The sequence below is a fragment of the Lontra canadensis genome, unplaced genomic scaffold (assembly GCF_010015895.1).
Source record: "Lontra canadensis isolate GAN:19392208 unplaced genomic scaffold, GSC_riverotter_1.0 scaffold53, whole genome shotgun sequence".
Lineage (NCBI taxonomy): Eukaryota > Metazoa > Chordata > Mammalia > Carnivora > Mustelidae > Lontra > Lontra canadensis.
The window spans coordinates 6,628,840-6,651,274 of NW_022631047.1; the positions used below are offsets into that span (position 1 = coordinate 6,628,840).

Consider the following 22,435-nt stretch of genomic DNA (forward strand, 5'->3'; position numbering starts at 1 on the left):
TGGAGACCATGATTCTGGGTCTACCGAGTGTGGTCCGCATTCTGTACACTATGAAGAGCCAAAAGGATTTTAGGCAGGGGAGTGACACAGTTCATGATCAGCTCACTGGGGTGGCTTTGTGGAAGATGGATTGGGGAAAACCAGCAACTCACTGACTTGGCACGGGAATGAGGATATTTTGCGGCTGCCGCACGGTCCCTTCCCCCACCCAGACTGCCAAAGAGAATGAGCGTTCTGAAGCCTGGGCTTCCCCAGAGTGGCTACAAGTTTATTCGTTTGAAAAAAAAAAAAAAACAGAAAGGTTAGAGAACAACAGCTGGTGAAAGAGAGAAATGAATGTTTTTATATTGGGTTTGGATTCCTGCTGTCATTATGTACCAGACCAACACAGCTTAGATATTGAGTAAAACAAACTAGACAAGGAAGCTAAGGGAACATGCACAGCCCTTTCTAAACTGGTCAAAGTGATCAAACCTGAACTGTTCACACACGCCAAAATGCAAAGACATAAGCAAAGTCCTTCTTGAGTAGCCAGGATCAATTTTGTCCTAAGAGCAGAGGATCACTACCTTGGCTGTGCTGTCTAAAAAGGAAGCCAGTTGGTAAGAAAAAAGATGTCATCCATAGGACGAATAATCATGCTGTCAGTCCCCAAAGATCGTAACCTCGCACGATTGCCATTGTCACTGAACTGAGATTCAAAGCCAAATGCCCTGACCCTGGAATCTGAGGACAGAGAAGTGCCTTCTCTTTTCCAGAAAACTCAAATCTCGAGGTGAAGCAAAAACTCTCAAGATCTGAAAAACCAAATAGCCCTCCTATAGCCTACTCGTAATTTCACTCCGAAGAGGGTGAGCTACACGGAGAACTTATTTTCAGGACAGAAACAGGTTTTCTGACACCCGCGTCTGTCCGAAAGGGCCCCTGAGACTTCATATCTGTGTGTGAAGCGGTGGGGTGTCAGTGGGATCTCGGGGCTGACCTCCTCCTTAGGACTGAGCCCCCATCTTAAGTTCAAGGGAGGGGTAGAAGAATGGTAACTGTGTTATCCAACACCCCATCTCATATTGTACATACCAAACCATTAAAAGAAACAGAGCACATCGTGTCTTCGACTGGTTACAGATGGAAGGAAAACAGCCACAATAATAAATTCACGGAGGTGGAGTGTGTCGTCACACACGGAGCTAGGATGTGTGATCCAGAAGATGTGCGTGGGGGAGTTAAGACCATATGTCATTTGACTGCTGTGGGCCTGCTCCCATGTCAATAGCGATACGTTTCTCCGAAACAGCTCCGACACCATCCCCAACAGCACGGCGCTCCACCAGACTGACACGACTCTTACCAGGTACTGAAGTCGCTGGCGCTCAGTCTCAGGGGTAAATTCTGAAGACATGGGGATGATTTCTCCATTTCTGATGATTATGGCCCTGAAATGGTAAAAATGTACTGTCAGTAGCCGACCTCCTAAGGACCTCAATTCTGTGCTACGTGCACAGCTTGGTTCAGAGCACGCATGAGGGGTGCCTGGGGGCTCAGTCAGTTCAGCGTCTGATTCTTGATCTTGGCTCAGGTTGTGACACCAAGCCCCACGTCAGGCTCTGTGCTTAGTCGGCTTGAGATTCTCCCTTTCCCCCAACTCACATGCATTTACACACTCTCTCTCCCTCTCGATAAATAAATAAAATCTTAAAAAAAAAGAATACACGGGGCGCCTGGGTGGCTCAGTGGGTTAAGCCTCTGCCTTTGGCTCAGGTCATGATCTCAGGGTCCTGGGATCGAGCCCCGCATCGGGCTCTCTGCTCAGCGGGGAGGCTGCTTCCTCCTCTGTCTCTCTGCCTGCCTTTCTGCCTACTTGTGATCTCTGTCAAATAAATAAATAAAATCTTAAAAAAAAAAAAAACAAAAACACACATGAAATGCCCTAGTGACGCCTTTTCCTCTAACCTGTGTGGCGACATTCACTGTTACCAACTAAGGATCCCTCACCATATTATAGGTATCTTTACTTTAAGAACATTACATTTGGGGTAGCTGACGTTTTCTTTTTCTGTTAGCTGGAACCACCCCTTAATGGCCAGAACCAATCATCCTCCTTGGCACGTAATAGATGTTCAGTGAATAAATGGATGAAAAAGTAAATGAGGGAAACTGAGGCTTACTGTAAACTAATGTTCTCCAACAGAACTTTCTGTGATAATGGAAATATTTTAATCTGTGTAATCTAATATGGCAGCCAACAGCCACATGTGGGTAACGAGCATCTAAATTATGGTTAGTGCAGCTGAGAGAGTGAATTTTTTTTTACTGAATTTTAATTCATTTAAGTTTAAGCAGTCACAATGGCTAGCGCTTAATGTAGTAGACAGTACAGCTTCAGATCCTCATTACTCCACATGTCCTTGGGCCAGGAGCACTGGCTTCACCTGGGATCATATCATAAATGCAGACTCTCGGGTCCCACCCCAGACTTACTGTATCAGAATCTTCACTGTTATACGATCCCCAGGTGATCCAATCTGAGAATGCCTGACTGAGACTCCTGAGTTCAGGGATAGTATTCTGGGTCTGGGAAAAAACGTTTTCATCTCATCCCGAAGCTTAGGGAAAATCACACACATCCACAAATGTGCCCCAAAGCTACTGCTGACTCAAGCATTTGCGAGAACAGAGCTCCCCAGAGGAGCTACCTAAGGAAGATGCCACAGCATTGCTAACGGTGGAGGAACGTTTCCTAGGCCTCGTCCAGATGGAGCCTCCTGTTCCTGGATCTTCTTTTCTGAAGTGGTTCCTAGCAGCCATTTCCCCCCTACCAGTCAGTGAAGTTGCTTGCGAACTTCATTCTATAGGAACCCAACAGCTCCCGGGTACCAGGAAGCAGGAATCCCACACACTTCTCTGTGAAGAGCCCCAAGGGGGGAAATGCCTTCCCTGAGCTCAGCTCCGGGTGGCTGCATCACTGACTCTAGGGTCAGCTGCATTCTTTGTGCCAAGAGTCCCCAGCCACCCCCTCCTCCACCAACAGAGGTGGTCCTCAACTCAGAAGCAATCCCTATAAATGGCTGCAGCTGTCCCAATCTCTCCCCTGCCCTCCTCCCACCCCTGCCCCACACCACCTATGCCCAGTTGCTGTCACAGAAACTGGTAGGAGGGCAGGTAAGGGAGGGGATGATACTGAACAACACACAGGGCTTTAGAGAATTAGTGGGTCTACAAGAAAACCAGTAGAAGCTGTAAGAAAATGGAAAGTTTTAGGGGAACTGACTGGGAAAAAGATGTAATATTCACATGGCTTCTTTTATGATGATGCCAAAAATAGGACAAATTAAATTTCCTTCTTATAAATCCAGAGTCACTTGTAAAGTGCAACCCCACCCCCCACCCACCCCAGGCAAGAAAGGTGATATCCACCATTCACAAATCAGTGTGTTCACTCAAATGGACTCTATCCTAATTCATCAGCTAAGGCTAACTCCTGAATAAGGGAGTAGGGGATTTGACAGAGGATGGAGAGATCTGGAGAGCTTGAAAGAAGGTCTAGGTTAGAGCCTTATCTCAAAGTAGCATGAAGGGCCATGAGAACCAGGGGGATAAGATCAAAAGTCATTAGGCAATAAGTTCCAAGGGCAATCTTCTATTTCAAAAATTTGCTTACAACTAGTTTTCACTTTTCTTCCCCTTTTCTACATGGTCCCTGAATCCCAGCTTCCAGGCTCCAACTAGGACAGGTGGCTATCTGGGAAGGAAGGAAAAGATAATGAATCAAAGGAGGAAGGTAGAGAAGACGGAAGACAGTGTCAGAGACTTCAGAGAAGGGTGCGTGGGGAGGAGCCAACCCTGCGCCATCAGGCCATAGAAGTTCCTCTTGTAGGACCTACAGGTGAGCTCAGCAGGCTTGTTTGCTCTTAGATTCCAAATGCTCTCCTGTCACACAGCAGGAGCCCTGTAACTATTTGTTGAATACGAGAGCAAATGAGAGAACTCCGGAGACGTGTTTCCCTTGAATTCGAGGCCAGAAAGACAGAGGTAGCAGACGCTCCCATTCACAAGTGGAGTTGACTTCCAAGCCAAGTGGGGTCTTCACCTAGAAAGGCACCTGCTCCCTCTGCTATCCTGTTCTCTTCTCTTCCCGACCAGGGTGTGTCCATACATTACTTCCCATTCAGGCCTTCCCTACATGAGTTATTCCCTCTCTGTACCTATGGCGTAGGTATGACGTAACAAAAACTGATACTCTCCTAATCCACAACCCACCTTGTAGGGCCTGTTTTCTTTTCTCTCCGACTAAGATAATAACTTACATTTAGGGGTTGTACTTCCCCACCTCCCACTGATCCCTTAGTAAATACATTCTTGGTAACAGAGGTAAATTAATTCTTGGCCCTCTCTCTAACCAACTGCTCTCAAAAGCATCCAATGGCCTCTTTTGTTGCTCTATCCACTCGAAATGACCTTGTTCCTAATCTGCTTGGTAGCACTGGACAGTCTCTTCTGATCTGGCTTCTGGGACACCCCTTCTCCTGGATTACCTATGTCCCTGAAGGCTCCCTTCTCAGACTTCTCTATGCCTCCTCTGATGTTATAGGCTACCATTTTGTCTCTCTCCTCCGCTTCCTGGGTAATCTCATTTCCTAACTCTCTCACCCCCAAGGTTAGGTTTAACCACCTCTCCCACGTGGTCCCTGAGCCTGCTACTTCTAATACAGAGCACATCACGTTTCATTGTTGATGACTTAACATGCAGGCCTGTGAGCACCTAAGGAAAGAACCATGGCTGTCTTACTCAACACTGTAGCCTCAGTACTGTAACAGGGCTCAACCACGATAAGCAGGACTGGGTACCTAAGTTCCAGGGTCCAGTGCAAGATAAAAGTGCAGAGCCTCTTGATTAAAAATTAATGAGTATTTTAAGATGGTGACAACAGTGCATCAAACCCAATGTAGGGCCCTCCCTAGAGTGAGGCCTGTGTGACCCACAGTTGCACATCCACGAAGCTGGCCTGACTTACTCCCTTAAAATTTACTGAACGAGTAAAAGGCTTCGACAACCGCATATGCCAACGACTCCCAACTATCCTTTCCAGCACCTCCAGCCTGGAACAGCCAACCACCAACAGATATCTCGACTTGAATACTCAGCATCATCTCAGATTCAGCATGTTTCAGACTTAATTAACGATCCTACTTCACCCCACCCTCAGCTCTCCCAGCATTTCCATCTTAGGGAAAAACAGGCCTTCCCACCTGGTCGCCTCCCCCACACCAGGGTGCCCTCTCAGACTGTTCCCGTCCCTTATCCTACCATCCCAACATGCACTGAATCTCGTAAATTTCACTTCCCCAACAGCATGTGAATCTGTTCCTTTCCTTGACTCCCACCATTAGCACCTTGGTTCCAGGCCCTATCAGAGCTAATCCACGTGAATCAGGAGCTCTCTGCTGCTCCCACTTCTGCCTCCTCTGCCCCGTGCATAGTCACCACGGTGATTTTAAAGCATGATTCTCGTCAAGTCATATCCCTGACTAAACTCCCTTAAGCACCCCCAGCATTTCCAAAATCCATCATTATCTGCATTTTGCCTCTGTTTCCGGCTTTAAGCCTCACTCTCGTTATTCTTACACATCTACCTCGCCCTTCTTCTGGACAAGCTATTGCTCTCGAGAGTCCTCCCAGGAGAATGCCTTCTCTTGCCCTCCTGCTTTACCTCTGAGGCCCCTTCTCTGTGGTACCATGGTGTGTATGTCACACCTGTCACCGGTCCTCACCATGGCAGCTTCTCCCATGGTTTCTCTAACTACCTGTGAACATTTCTGGCCAGCGCCTGTGGCCTTGTCTCTGAATCTCAGCACACAATGCTTGGCCTATGACAGACACACAGTGGCCGCTGATGGATAGATGATTATGTGGATAAAGAGTTAGTGAGCTACTCTTGGGAGGATCCACAGATGAATCCAGAGTAACGGCCTTGAATAAAACTTTTCCCAGTAACGACATTAGTGTCTCTAATTGACTGTGTACAGTCCGGACCTTTAAATATCCATGCCAATGAAAATACGCCTTTTCATTGGTTTTACAAAAGACAATGAACGTAAAAGGATGTCATTCTGGTTAGATCACCACTAAAAAGGGGACTCGAGAGATGAAGGCAAATGAGGCAGAACCCTTGACCTTCAGCCACCACTCTGGTCTGTTTTTTAAATCTCAAATTCACACACAGAGAGATATCAGCCTTCAATTCCAATATTCGCCGCTGGGCTAACCCTAGCTAATTACTTTCTTAAATAGATCTTTATATCAAATCCATCTATGTACAGAACGTTCTTCAGTTCTGTTTGAACTACCAAGTTCTTCCTTTATGAGACGCCCATGGATTAAAGATGACAGCATGTTTGGCAGTCAGACTTTCCAGTCCCTAAATCATGATGCCTCTTCCTATGTGCTTCCTGGCTTCCTTTTGATCTTTCGCTCTTTCATCCCTCTGATCTCGGGATCAATGTGTCAGAGTGCTGGTCTCCAATCTGGAGCAGGGCAGTGAGACGGAATGGGTTTCAAAGGGAATAGAGTGCGTGTGAAGGCTGACAAATCTTGCACTAAACAACCAATAAACCAGAGAAATGCTTTAAAGCTACATTCTGTCATCATGGGATCCTCGGATACTTTGTATCTTCCACTTCGTTATTTTATGGGCTGTTTTTCCTAAGGAAAACTATCTAAAACAAAAGTAAAAAAAGCTGTGGCCATAGTAAGAATCAAGGACAATTAGGCAGATGCCCTGGCCTTTCTTCTTAGCCATCAGATCTGGACCTAGAGATAGGACTACGGTCAGATTTTGGATGACATTCCATTTCCTTACTCAGAGACTGGCCAAAGATTAAGTGAGGAGCGTCCTAGAGTTGAGGTGATTTAATCCACAGGCAACCACTTCCTACATGGCATCTCTTACCACAGAGGGTGGTTCCTAAGCATAATCCCCAAAGTTAAGTCTAGCCTTTCATTCACAGAGACTGAAACTGATATTCACATGCTTTCATTTCCTGTCCAGCAAGATACATGGAGCCCTATTTGTAATGTGGTGAAGGGTAAGGTCTAACATGTTCTTCGGAGTCAATGGCAAGGATGGGAGAAGAGAATGTAAGGCAAAGACATTAACGGTTTTTAAAATGTTCTCCCACCCTCTTCAAACATTAGCCACATGGATAAAAGCAATTTATTGCTAATTGATGAGAATTTTGGGTTCAGAGAACAATTTCTTGAAAACCTGGCTATTTCTATCCTCTAAGGTCACAAGTTGGAGTCAAAAAGACTGGCATTTTGTTCCCCAAGTTAGTCAAATCATTAACCGGTCAAGAGAAAAATAAGGGGTCAAATGAGATGCTCGTTTCAAATATCCACTCGATTTTACAACTTCTGTTAAGGGGATCATACCAACTCCTGTGAAATCCCACCTCAGAGTAGCAATGACACTCTTCAAGAGGCATCTGACAAACAAGCAAAGGGGAAAAAAAATGGGTAAAAGATATGATTAGGCAACTGACAGAAGGGAAAATGCAAATGTTCAATAAACACAAGAAAAGATGCTCAATCTCACTAGTCCAGGAAAATGCAAATTAAAGTAAAAATAACATATAACTTTTGCTCATCAGATTGGCAAACGTTTGTTGAAAAAATTAACGATGGGTAGTAGTTCTTATAGGGTGAGAGGAAAAAGCCATTCTCATAATTACTGGGAATGTAAACAGTTAGACCTTTTTAATCTATTATAATGATGCAGTCGATGGTTCAGTCATCCTACTTTAGGGACTATATCCTAAAAAAAAAAACCCAGACAACTCAGTACATAGGATATACAGACAAGAATTCATACCTGACATTATTTGTTGCGGCAAAGACTGGAAACAATCTCAATGTCTATCAAAAGGGGAAATACTGAATGATTGGTTTGTAATCCATAAGATATTATATGGTCATTAAGAAAGCAAAATAAACAAAAAAAAAACCCCAAAACAACAACAACAAAAAGAAGACTTAAGTATGTTGAAGTAAGAGGTATCGATGATGCACGGTTATGTGAGAAAAGCAAGTTTCAGAGTAATACGTGGCATAATCTCCATTTTTGTAAAAACAGAAACTAAACACAGATACTCCATATATGGCCTGATCATATATGGCCCCATCATATGGCCTGATCCCAGGCCCAAACCTGGTGTGCTCCTTCAGGAGCCCCCCCCCAAAAGGTACAAAGGTAGTACCAGGCAGCCTCCCCTCCCCGGGAAGCTGCCCTCCCCCACCAGATGAGGGCCCAGCCAGTACACTTCAGTCTCCGGAGGGAGATGAAGCCTCCCCCACCAGCCACATTTATGCACCAATCTGCCTTCCCAGCCCTGGCAGCTCCATGGGAATCCTGGCTCTGGAACTTTTCTCCATTCTCACTCAGTACTTTTTCACTTTGAATCCTTCTCCTTCTTACCCCCTCCCCCCACTGTCCCCTGGTTTTAAAGGCAGGGGCAGAAGCAAAGGCTCCTTGGCAGCAAGAAGATTCCCTGGGTCTGTGCCACATGCTGACTGAGCCTCGCCTGCCCAGGTGCCTTTCAGGGGGGAACATGGATCACTCGGGAACTGGCACGTCTCTCTTTCTTTGCCTCTTGGCCTCAGGATTACAGGAAGGGAATAAAGGTTGACCGTTACCTTCAGTTTGGGGCAGTGTCCTCACTGGATCACCACACCACCTGGCAGCTTGACAGGATTTAAAAAAAAATACATTTGACTGAGCAGAGACAAAGGTACAGAAGTATGAGAGTTAACTTTGCCTCACGTATCTTTCTGTTATTTGACTGCTACCAGGAATGTATGTTCCTTTTGTTTGCCCAGATTGGGCCAGATATTCATAAAAGACCTCAAGTCCTACTAAGTGCAGACTCATCTTTGTTCCACTACCAATCTTTGTAACCCCTGTATGCCCCAAGCACAGGTCCACAGAACTCTACCCAGTGCCCAATCACAGGTCAGAGGTCATCAGCCAGAGGTCATCGGTCATGGGTCATCAGTCAGGGCAGAGGCGCACCAGCAGAGGGATCCTGCAGCTGTGTCAGGAGCCGCTGAGAAACCAGTGGCTGGATTTTGTTATAAAAATACAAACTGGTTAAGCCCCAAAATGTCTTTGTTGTAAGATAATTTTAAATGTCATTTAAAAATGACATTGTTTTAAGAAGAAGATGACATTTGGAGAATCACAGGGCAAATGCCGGAAAACTTTTATCAGTGCTCCCTTCCCATGACCCTCAGCAAGCCCAGAAGCGCATGTTCCACCAGGCGCAGGCCTGGGCAGATGGCCTCTCAGCCCTTCCGCCTCCACAAGGTAAACCCTTAGGGCTCAAAACCAAACAAAATCTCCAAGTTCACAGTTACATGACTTTGCAAATAGAGGCCATACAGACATGGTAAGGGGACAACTAATAAATATATTATTGTCAGCCTCAATAGAAGGCTTTCTCCAAGTGGTACAAAGAGTGGGGGAAAATGGGTACACCATACAGATTTAGATTTATAAATACAGACTTTATATATATGTACCCACATGTAAGTACACATACATGTACACACACACACACACCCCTCCAAGTTTAACTCTGGGACCCTCTGTGCAGAGCAGAAATGGAAAAGAAATGCCGGGCTGCTGCACTTAAAAAGCAGGTAATGGTCCAGCAGTCCAGTTTCCATGGAATAAGAGGTACAAAAACTCTTCCAGACAAAACAAAAGTGAGGGATCAAGCTCACTCCTGAAGTTAGAACTGAAAGTAAGGTGCTTCCTCCTGCCATCCCTTGATTTCTTCTCTCTGAGGCATGGGAACAGCCAGCCAGCAAAGAAAGTGCTTTGAGGTTCACCTTTGAAAGAGTCCCAACAGCACAGAACTTCATTCCAATCTCTCACTGTTTAGAGGTCAGTCAGCCCGGCGGCATGGAAGCCACCACGTGTGTCATTAAGCAGGTGTACATGTATGACATGCAAATGTGCAGGAGGAAGGTTCTGCACTATCCATCCTCTCTGGGTGGTGGTAAGTTCAGATACTTTACCCAGGAGGTGATGCTGTGAAAGCCAAAGCACTAACTGACAAGTCCTGAGGGGCAATGGCTCATTGCTGAACCCTCTCCCAGCTCCGAAAGCCTGCGGCATGGGAGGGAAGCACGCATGTGTGCGTTATCCACAGTAGTGAAGCCACACGGGATGGCAGAGATGGACCTGGCCTGGGAATCAGAATCTGTGGGTGCCAGCCCTACCTCATGCCCGTCTTTGGCTCTGGACCTTGATGTCCTTGCCTAGAAAAAGGAGAGACAGGACCAGATCATTTCTCAGGCATCTTTCAAGCCTAAATTTAAACGATTTAGAAAATAAGCCTCAGGTATGTGGGTAGAGAAACAGGGGCAAACTTGTACAGTGACTGCTTTTCTTCTCAGGTGGCAGTCGCCACAATTTAGATTTTAATACGTACAAACCAATACTGAAGCATGAGGATGGGAGAAGTCACCCTTGGTACATCTCTTAAATCATAAGGGACAAGGAGTCCATTATGAAGCAACCCTCCAGTGTAATTTCACTGTTGTCACCAATCCCCTTGGAACGCACAGCTGCAAACAAAGGGCATCTTCCACACTGTTAAGAGTATTCATGGGATGCCCTGATTCCATTACACACTTTTTCAGTTGAAAGTGATTCGAAACGCAACATTAAACTGCACATTTCCAGAATGGAGGAGAAAATCTGATACAAGGTGACAAAGAGAAACCATTTGGAAAACCCTTTTTGACAGTGTATATCAATTCCAAAATACAGGGAGGAGGCATCCATTTTGTCAAAAAGCATCAGACCTTGTGAGTCCTGTTCAGATGCAGCAGAAGCATCTGTCTCCTTCAGAGGTATTAGAAATCTGTCGACAGAAAAGAAAGCAGGGCAGCTGATGGAACAAGCAGGGGTTACCACTGGCAGAGGACAGCCAGGCTGTCGAGGCTAATTAGAGGTGCCAGAAAATAGCTGAAGGGAAAAAATAATCCCACAAGCCTGGAATTAGTTTGGGTGTGTGTCTAGTCATTCCATTTTCAGAATGGATACTGAAGAAAAAGTTTGCAAATACAATGATTCATTTAACAGAACCTCAAGCACCCAGTTAAATTTCCCAGCAAAAATATTCACCAAAGAATGGTCAGGAGAAAAAAATTACTGGTCTTTGAATAGTAGCACAAATAAGTGACCATTTGTAGAGCCATAACTGAATTGGATGTTCTTGTTTTTCTCACAACCAGCCCAGGCTGTATTCATAGCCCCCAGAATAATATCTCAATGTCATACTTCTGCCACTTTCTACAAGCATCTTGCTTTACCAGCAACATTCATGAAACCCAATGTACCAGCACGACATTTCCCAAAGTAATAAAAGCCTCAGTCATTAAAGAAAACTTGCTGAGGTGATTATTTCTTAAAATAATAATAATAATAATAATAATAATAAGAGATCCATCTATAAATGAACAGTGGGACTATGTGTTCTACTTAAAAAAAAACTATAAACCACATTTCATAAAGTTCAACTAATTAAAGTGTGTAATTTGGTATTTTTGAGTAAACTCACGAGGTTGTCACTACTATATAATTCCAGAACATTTTCATCCCATCAGAAAGAACCACTCACCCTACAGGTACCCATCAGCAGTCACTCCCCGTTCCCCCACTCTCCCTCAGCCCCTGGCAACCACGGATCTACTTTGTGTCTATGGATTTGCCTATTCTGATATATCGTATAAATGAGATCGTATCATATACAGCCTTTCATGCCCAGTGTCTTTCACTTAACATAACGTTTACAGGGTTTATCCTTGTAGCATGCATCACTACTTTTTTCCTTTTTACGGCTAAATGAATATTCCACTATATAAATATTATATATAGATACTATATAGATATACCACATTTTATGTATCTACTCATCACTTGATGGACATTTGGTTTGCCCCCATTCTGGCTCCTGTGACTAACACTGCTATGAACGTTCATTTATAAGTTTTGGTGTGATTATGCTTTTAATTCTATTGGCTATATGCCTAGGAGTGGGACTGCTGAGTCACATGGTAACTGTTTAATTTTTTGAGGAACTGCCAATTGGTTTTCCAAAGTGGCTGCACCATTTTCCACTGCCAACAGCGGGTTTTAAAATTTTCTCTTCAAGTACCACAGAGTTCAAACTAAATTTATTTCTGAAAATCCCACAGTCATTTCTCATTTTACACAGTTTTAAAGAACTTTGCCGGAAAGTTCTGCCTGTGTGTTTAGATTTTAGTACACACACTGACCACTTAAACGTTCATTTTCCATTTGCATCAGCCGGTATATATCTGGTTCTTCTCAAGTGCAGGGTCAATACCTATAATCCACAGCAAGACACAGCTTCCACAGCAAGACACAGCTACCCCAGCACAAATGGACACATACTTCTCAAGCCCCAAGTGAGCACCTTTATCTCCCCATACCAAGTAGCTAGACTGGGTGAGTCCACCAAAGAATGGGTAATGTCTTGTAACCTACACTGTGAAAGTAAACAGGGCATCCTTGTTGCCATAGCCTCTGTTCAAAACTAAGGTGCAGGATTTCACCTTTCTTTTTTCTTTATTTTTTTTTCTCTACTGTAGTCATTTGGGAGTAGGATGGATCCCCCTTCCTTTCTAAAAATACACGATGACTACAATAGCTCAGTATTTGTGTGCCAAGGCAGGTAGGACATGCAGCATCTGGGAAGCAATCTCTTCTTTATGAACACTCTGCATTAGTCACACGTAGGTTAGAGCTGGGTCCAGTTCTGACCTCTTCACTTTAAAAAGGCAATGCGATGGAACAAATGAACAGAATCTCAAGAAGAGAAAAAAAAAAAAAAAAAAAACTCAAGGGGGTAGAAAATAGATGCTCTGAAGGAAATTAAAACAACTGTGGTATTTCAGCCTGAAGGAAAGAATGAGGAATGACTTGATCACACTCTCTTTCACGCAATTTGAAATGGTTTTACTCAAAGAATGGCGGGTGACCAGTTCTTCATGCTTAGAACAAAACAAACAAGAGGAAATTCTATTTAAATCAAATAAGTAAGATTCTATGGTTGGAAACAGGAAGAGAGTTTTCAGATCTTCAAATTATGCATTGATCGAAAACCATGAGTCCCCACCCCTGGAATTCAAAAGGACATGGGGGAACTTTGTCTATATTCGCCTGCCAAGTCTTAAGGCGTCCTTCACTGTTTCTCTTTATGGTGCTATAAATCAAGAACTACATCTGCTCTGTAAGGGCAAAGTCAGATCCATGAACAATTCATTCTAGAATGTGTAATGTGTTAGAAGGGCTTGCAACCGACACTGTGTAAGTAAACAGGACATCCTTGTTGCCATAGCCCCTGTTCAAAACTAAGCTGCAGGACTTCACCTCACAGGGCAGGTGGGCTCGCTTGTGGCCCATGGCTAGGACAGAGGCTAGATGCCTTCTCTGTAAGCCCTCTTTGGTTCTACCTGCTCAGAGTTACCCTGCCAGTTCCTTATACAATCCCACGCCAGTTTCTTACATGACAAAGACTTGGGAAGCCCATCTCTCATTCACTGAACATAACCATCAGTTAGGTTTTGTGAGCCGGTGGAAATGGAGTGGAAAGTAACTAGGGCTTGGAGTTCAAAGTCTAATTCAAGCTATGAACTAGCTATGCTGGGAATAGCAGCCACTCTGTGACTTGATTTTCCCCATTTGAAAAACAGGGCAATACCACTTTCTTCAGATTTGATGAGTTTATGTGCAAGACACTTTACATATAGCTTGGGGTTTTGTCTTTTTTTTTTTTTAGTTTTTTTTTTTTTTCACTAGTTTATTAACAATGCTGACTGAATCATTAAAGGAAATCCACATATCCCAAGTCAAACTAAAACAGTTACTTGGAACGGTGTTGTTTTATACAGTAACTGTCCATAGTTGTTGTGACCCTAAGGAACTGCATAAATGAAAAAATAAATTGTACTTAGGTGGCTGCCCATAGACTTTAATGATAAAATGGTATGCTGATTTCCCATGGTCATTTCCAGACATGTGTTCAGATCCCTCCAGAATTCCACAGAAAACAAGGCAGATTGATAGAGTAGTACTGGAACATTCCTGCTTCTCTTGATCACCAGCTTTAAAACCCTACCCTATTCATTAATATTAATGTCACAATCGCCTCAACATTTTTCTAAGCATATCTGTAATTTAAGATTTTATCTTGACAAAGATTTATAAAAGGGTCTCATGCCAAATTCCCTTTACTTACAAGAATCCTGCTTACCCCACAATTTACCTAAGGCTATTGCAATTGTCCAGATGAAAAATGAGAGTCTGGACTATGTCTATGGGAATAGATAGAAGTCTCAGAGATAAAATACATTAAAATTTTTTTATTCTATCTGTATTTATCATATGCACATAATTTTTAAATATATCCTCCCGGTAAAGGAAACGAAATGTCTAGGAATCCAGTGAGGTTCCCAACTTTGTCCCTGGAGGGCGATGATATCACTAATGACAGGGAGACCGGAAAGAAGCCAATCTGGTGAAGAGGTTACTGCCTCTTGCCTTTGCATGCTGAATTCAGGGCATGTGACTGACGCTTAGGAAGAGGGACTAGTAAATACTCAGCTGGAAATGTGGGTGTGATGCTCAAGAATGAGGTCAGTGTTAGAAAAAGAGACTTGGGAATAGTTATATTTACATGGTGGTCAAAACTATGGAATTGAAACAAATGCTTCAGGGAATGTAGATAGAAAAGGAGTGTGTAAATATTAAGTGAGAACAAAGAAAGATGGGTCCTTTCCCTCATTTACCTAGTGAACTCTTCACCAAGTAAGTCAATGAGCTGAAGTTGGCCTCCATGGAACGCTCTTCTGAGTGATAAATAGTAGGAAGCCACCAAAAAAAAAATTCATGCTCAGAGAGTCTGGGAAATACCTTTCTTCGTCACACGAATTTCCCGAGCTTTTATATAATAATATGGGATGTTGTTCCGTAAGAGTTGATAATTGCACAATAATTCTCAAATGGGACTAGGGAAGGAAAAGCTCTTAACATCTCCTCACTTTTTTACCAAGGGTGGGTTAGATTCAGGGGTAAGAGGCACGTGACTGAGCCTGGGGACACAATAGGCTTCACTCTTGGTAGTCTCCTGCCCTACTCCCAAAACCTTGTCAGATAAAATTTGGGGCTGCTTTCTCTTGGCAAAAAGCCACACCAGGCATCTCTCTCTGACTCCATTCTCTTTCCGAAATGCTCTCATTCACAACACTGCAGCAGTAAAGGGGGTGGACACTGCAGTGGAAGCTGCCTTGAAGAAAGCTAATCTCCCTCTCCCTCCCCACTCTTTGCCTATCTCCATTCCGGCTCATAGTTTGCCGGTAAGAGTATGCAGGGTGTGTTCCTGCTACTCTGACTTCAACTGGTTCTGACTGGACACTTGAGGGTTATCTTATTCTGGCTCTCATTTTATTTCTGTATTTGCTGCCTCTCCAGAATGACTTTCCCTCCTCACCAGGATTAGGGGGAAAGAGGCAGATAGGCTGTACTGGTCCTAAGCCCTGCACCCAACTCCAGCTTCAACAAAAGAAGACCATGACATGTGTCAGCATGGCTCATGAAGGTCATGCGGTCAAAGGCCAACAATTGTTATTTTTGTGTTCCCCTGTCTTATCCTCTGTTCATAGATTTCTCTTTTTACCTTTTTGGGATTGGTAGGCAGGGTCCAGAACAGGACTTTAGAAGTCAGTTTCCAGGTCTTGGCCATGCAGCTTCTTATTCCTCCCTGGACATGCCCAAAATCAGGCAGAGTTTTAACTCACCTCTGCAGAATGTTGTTGTAGCTCTATAGCTTCCCTAATGGCTCTCGTTGCGCAAACAGGAAATATCTCTGACATTTACAGGTGAAGAAACCTATTTTGGAATTTATGTTTTTGCCATTTTGCAAATACTCAGACCAACAGTATGGAGTTAAGATCCCATTACTTCTGATGGGAAGGCCAAGGGTGAACAGTACCATCAACCTATCAAAAGTGTTCACATATGGGGTGCCTGGGTGGCTCAGTGGGTTAAAGCCCCTGCCTTCGGCTCAGGTCAGGATCTCAGGGTCCTGAGATCAAGCCCCGCATTGGGCTCTCTGCTCGACGGGGAGCCTGCTTCCTCCTCTCTCTCTCTGCCTGCCTCTCTGCCTACTTGTGATCTGTCTCTCTCTGTCAAATAAATAAATAAAATCTTAAAAAAAAAAAAAAGTGTTCACATAGCTGAAGCCCCAAATAGATTTATGCTTACAGAACATGGTGAAGACAACAGAACTGGCCTGCCTTAGTTATATTTGAAAAATGGAGGCAACTGAGGAAGAGACTAATTGGCTGCTTGACAGCAAAGGTGTGATGCTGACAGACGACAAAGCAGAAGTAGTACTATTTTATTGCTATTTTACATGTCAGATTGAGGAAGGGAAAACAGCCTTGAGAAAAACAAAAACAAAAAAAAACCCCAAACAAACAAAAAGTAAAGCCCAAGATAGATGAAATTATTTCAGGAGAGAGCTCTGCCACAGTAAATGGGGTCAAGTCCTCTGGCTTCAACAGATTGTATCTTGGGGCCCTACAGTCCTCAAAAATGAGGCAGCCATAGTTCTGTCAGAGTTCTGAGAGCAAGTACAGTGAAGAAATGTGCCCAAAGATTGGAGATGGGCAAATCAGGTCCGATTTTCAATGAGACTCGGTCAACAGGGGAGTGTGGCTGGGTAGCAATCTGGAATAAGATTCTAGAGGGTGCCCATAAAGAATGGCTTGTGAGGGCTAATCAAGGAAAGCCCAGATCACTGGTCGTCTGCCTGAGAGAGTACACCATGTCACCCACAACCTGCCCCCATCCCTCTTTTGGGCCAAGTGAAAGAAATGCTGCAGGCAGAATATCGATTTGGACTTCAGAAACCAACATAATCTTTTCATGATCTTTTGGTGGACAATGAAGAAGAGAAACTAGTGTCAGTTAAAATATGCGAATTAAAAATGGTTGAAATGTCCACAAAATTTAAAGAGTTTCAGTCCATTAGACAGTCCCTGTGGTACAGCTCTGTGGAAGAAGGTCAGAAGGGTGTAAGGATTGCTCTCTTCATAGGGGAGTAGCCAACACCTACGGAGTGCCGGGGTCAGCTCCGTTCTGAGTGGTGCCATGTGTGAACAGGGAAATACCACACAAACCGGGCCAGGGCCGGAGACCTGGGTGATGAGGGGCTCAAACCAGCTTTCTGGAGATTGTGTGCAGGAGACTAGGGATGTTTATTCCAAACAAGATTTGTGGATGATTACAACAGGTGCCTTTTAATACCTGAAGGAGCAACGAGTGGAAGACCAAGTGAGCCCACCTGGGTGGTAGGAATATGACTTTCTTTCCTTAATCTTTTAAAAACTACACAAGTAACCGACACTGCTTATGCGATAGTAGAAAGTTTTGTTTTGGTTTTTGTTTTTACAAAAGTTTCATGAGGTAAACATGCATAGACATATATAAAATAAATGCCTAAAGGAGAAGGCTGTCAGGACAAAGGGGAAGTCCAGGCCAGGGAGTGCAGACATACTGTTGAGAGGGCCACACTGAAGAGTATTTCCTGAGGAACAGAAGGAAAAAAGTAGGGGGAGATGAGAGGAGGGTGGGCAATTGAATTTCACAGAAGCTGACTGACAGAGCTAGGGAAGAGATGATGGTACATGAAAGGCTAAAAACCTGGGAACAGTCTCTTTCAGGAACAGCAGCAACGAGAGGGAGAGACAAACCAGGACTTCTAACTATGAGCCAGTTGGATCTACTTAAGTTAACTGATGAGGTGCCTGGGATATCAGAAAAGATTTAACCAAAACCAAAGAGTATCTTCAAGGGGTCAAAGAAGAAAAATCTCCTCTTCAAGGAACACTGGACACTGTGACCGGTCTAGTTGGAAAATGAAGTCAGGGAAATCAGAAAAAGAAACCCCAGTAGGAGGGCTCAGGAAAGAGACCAACAGCCAAATGGAGGCTGACGGACACTGTTGGGTTCTTTTACGTATGCTGGCAACTGAGTCATTCCAACCCTGTGAGGTGTCTCAGCCACAAGGGCTATTATCCCTGCTCCTCCTCACACTCTGATAAGGTTCAGTTATCAGTCTGAATTCTCTGAGTATGGATGGGAGGGTAAAGGAAAAGAGGAAGAACATCACCAACAAACTAAGGAGCATGATTTCCAGTAGATAAGCCACTTCCTGTTTTCCTTGGGATCAGTAGTGTCAAAAGTAGAAACTTAGCTAGCTACTTAGCTTCCAAGAAAGAGTAGGAACATCATTCCCATTTCTGATACAAGAATGTACAGGGAAGGGGCGCCTGGGTGGCTCAGTCAGTTAAGTTGCTCCCTTTGGCTCAGGTCATGATCCCAGGGTCCAGCCCAGCATCGGACTCCCTGCTCAGCGGGAAGCCTGCTTCTCCCTCTCCCACTCTCCTGCTTGTGTTCCCTCTCTAGCTGTGTCTCTCTGTCAAATAAATAAATATATAAAATCTTAAAAAAAAAAAAAAAAAAAGGATATACAGGAAAGGGGGTGCCTGGGTGGCTCAGTTGGTTAAGTGTCTGCCTTCAGCTCCGGTCGTGATCCCAGGGTCCTGGGATCAAAGCCCTGCATCGGACTCCCTGCTCAGCAGGAAACCTGCTTCTCCCCCTCCTTCTGCCTGCTGTTCCCCCTGCTTGTGCTCTCTGTCAAATAAATAAAATCTTAAAAAAAAAAAAAAAAGAATGTACAGGAAATATTTATACTGTGAGCTAGTATGTATGAAATAAGAAATCTTCAGGTGAATAAAAAAATCTTTAGTTTATACAAACCAGTTAATGTTTAACGTTCCTCCTCAAACTCTAAGAGAAAAATATACCAGTTTACCCTCCTATATCTTGGGAATGAGGAAGGAAAACAAAACAAAACAAAACAAAGAAAGAGGTAAAGTCACTGGAAGAAAAACCCACTGGAGTAAATCCACCAGAAATGTGTTCTCATAGATACACTGTTTTCAAATGTTCTTTTAGGGGCAAGGTTCAAGCTGTAAGCTTGTTCTTATAATAACCCTGTTGGAGAGGCATTTCCTACCACAACACCGCTCTACAAAAACACTCAGGAGAAACACAATCCATCAAATCCCATGTTTCCGTGTCTCAATTTCTATGGACCTATTCAGATTTACATTTTGAATGTTTGGCATCAGTCAGCAAGTTCCACATACCACAGAACAAGAGGCTCTCAGAGCACAATCACCCCGGTCCCACTGGCTGCTCCCATTCACAACTCCCTCTCAAAGGAGAAACCCAGATGGAAGCTTTCGGCAAGCAAACCTTTATAGCCTCAGCCTGGCACAATTTAAGAGTGAGGTTCAGAAGCAATTAGAGAGAGCATTAATAGAGCCATTTGTTATGATTCGAAACATGACTTTGCTGTTCAAAAGGCTAACTGCAGGGCTTGAAGCTAAGTGCTTAAAACTGCCCTGGAATCCTCAAGTAACATATCCTAATTCCAATCACATTCCTTCAATCACAGATGAAAAAGTTCACACTTTCTCATGTTTGGCTGGGATCACTTAGAGCCATTCGTTGTCGCTGTGAGATCCCTTTCATGAGAATCAACATCTTCATTTGGTTTCCACATGAACAACTGTTGGAGGCTATAAAGTCTTTGAAGAGCATCTATTTTTGCCTTGAGGTCTGGTGGCGTCAGAGTTCACATGAACCCCACAGATGAAACCTATCTGAGTGTGATTTCATCGGTGCCCATAGCCCTCTCACCAAGGGGAGGTCCCTGCATGTGCGGGGCTTCTCGATCTCCACAGCTTATGTGTTTGTCGTTAACACTGTTTTCACCGGTTTCTGAGGAGGACGGAATTTAAAGATGATCCAAGAGGCACGTTCACCAGACAACATGGGACAACTCCCTGGGACAGTTAACCCCAACCCACAACACCCTGGCTGCATCCACGTGTGTTCTCCTTCAGCAGTGGGACATAAACTTTGCCAAAGCTCCACACGTCTTTTCTTTCTGTGTACACAAGCAATCTTTGTTCCCTCGCTGGCCACACTTTCTCGATACCTTTACACCGCGGAGAAGAGAAAAGGGTATCTGACGCAAGAGAGAAAGTGGGTTTCTCTTTCCCTCGAAAGGTTGTGCGGCCAGGCCACTTCCCAGAGTGACTCAAAAAATTCTTATAAAAAGGGGATAAAATGGCCGAATGACCTGGGGTGGTTCTGAGGGGGACCCACCGAGTCTCAGGTTGAAGATGACGCTCTGAGCACATGGCAGTCGGACACGGCTATCCAGAAGCCTTAAGCACAACGGCAGGGTGTACTCGGCCATGGATACATGAGCACCTGCCAGGACCGGAGCGCTGAATCCACGCAGAGGGAGTGCTCCTGCGGGGACCACGCTTCAGACCCCCTGCCGCCCGAGCAGTGGGCTGCTCTTCAGCTGTGAGCCTAGTCGTTCAGTACTTGACAAAGCAGGTGGAAGCACCACAGAAACTGCTACGACCTCTTGTGGGTCCCCAGCTCGATGCTTCCTCGGCGGCTCTCTCGGGGGATAATGAGAGCACATTTGTCAAACACAGAAAGTTGAAATCACTGATGTGATGCTAAAACTTATCATAGATCATTAAACATTTACTAGAGGTATGTAAGGCAGAGAGGTGGGAAATGACATTTCTTCACAGAAATTTTTGAGCTTAGAAATCCTATCAGTTTGATCGTTTCATTTTAGGGATGAAGAGACCAAGATCTGGGGAGATGAGGGGTTTGCCAAGACTGAAACCCATCTTCCATTTCACCTCAGGGTTCCTTCTTCGATATGCTACTCTTCCCCCTTCCTCCTAGTGGACCATTACTTCCCACTTAAACTCCTGGTTGTTTTTGAACATTTAGGGACACTCACCAATGCATTCCGCTACCCTCTAAGAAGGGCCAGGATTCTTCCCAGTCCTGAATTCCTGCCTCCATCCAGCAACCACCTTTTTTGTTTGTTTTTTGCCATCTGTACTGGGTTTCTGCCCCATGCCAGTGATGACCACCCTCCCTCTTCTCTCCTTGGTCACATCCAGTAATATAAAAATTGTTGAACTCTGGTGTTTTTCCCTCCAGAAAATTACCAGGGACAAAAATAGTGAAATGAGAACAAGTGGGAGTGACCCAGAAGAGGAGAGAGAGTGTGCACCCAGAGAGATCACTTACTCTGGAGCTAGGATGTGGAGAGGTACTGCCTGGGGAGAGCCGAGTCCCCTGGCTTACGTCCTACATTGCAGAGAGGGGAAACCATGAGCTGAATATCTAGGTATGCCCTCGATTAGTAAGAGGAGACCACAGCTGCAAATGGCTCGACAGAGCTGAGCCACCAATCTGAGGCAAATCTGTCTCAACTTTGGGTGATAGCTGTGCTGAACAAAGACCTCCCAAACACAGGGAGGCGGGCTCAGCCTCTAAAGCTGGAATTTTTCAGCCATAAACCATCAGCTGAAATTAAACCCATGTGACCTCAAGCATAATGGGAGCCCCAGTAAAACCATACTTTTACTGATCAAATTAGAACTTCTAAGGCCTTGCTTCCTCTTCTTCGTTTTCTTTCCCTGAGTGCTTCCCCTGTGCCAGGCACAGACAGCAGGGTACCCGAGAGAACCGTCTGCCGCATGGAGCTTACAGCCTTGGGAGGGGCTGCGGTCTGTGCAGGAAGGTGGCGGGGCATGCCAGAGTAGGAGGCGAGCAGAGGACAAGGAGGCCAGAAGGACTCGCCGTGGAGAGCCATGTGCAAAGCCGGGGGTAGGCAGGGGGGTGGACAGTGCAGGCAGAAATGACTGTGTGCACCAACCCTCCGGGGTGGGAGTGCACTGGGCATGGGTGATGAGTGGGGCATGAAGAAGACCAGATGGGGTTGAGGGTGCTGGAGAAGTGGGCAGGGCCAGTCGGAAGGCCTGGCAGGGCATCAGATGAGTTCATGTAAGATCAGAGACGAGCCCTGAAGGGCTTGGAGCAGAGGATGGATCTTCTACAAAGCAGACCACGCTTGCTGTGTGCAGAAAGTGGACCACTGCAGGGCAGAGCTGAACGAGGGAAATAGCAGCCTATAGCTGGGGTTCAAGTGAGAGATGTGCTGGTCCTGACTGAGGGCTAAGCAATGGAGGTCACGAGAAAGGAGGTATTCACAATGTAATCCAGAATCAAGCCTGATGGGAAGCCAGGGCGATGGGGCTGAAGCCATGTTTATGCGGCACCTCCATGTGCCAGGGGCAGTCTCCCCACAAGTAACCATCTCCTTTGTATTCCCGGTTCCAGTGCACCTACCACGTAGCGTCGTCCCAGGCCAGGCGCACCTACTTGCG

The 22,435-nt window shown here is 44.9% G+C and overlaps 1 protein-coding gene across 1 annotated transcript in view; it reads right to left on the minus strand.

Annotated features, from left to right (window-relative positions):
• Positions 1-22,435, minus strand: part of PPM1H (protein phosphatase, Mg2+/Mn2+ dependent 1H) — a 252,994-nt gene that overhangs the window by 79,595 nt on the left and 150,964 nt on the right. Inside the window, exon 5 of the mRNA XM_032874649.1 lies at positions 1,349-1,433. Within this exon, the coding sequence (XP_032730540.1) occupies positions 1,349-1,433 (85 nt within the window). The remainder of the gene's footprint in view (positions 1-1,348; positions 1,434-22,435) is intronic.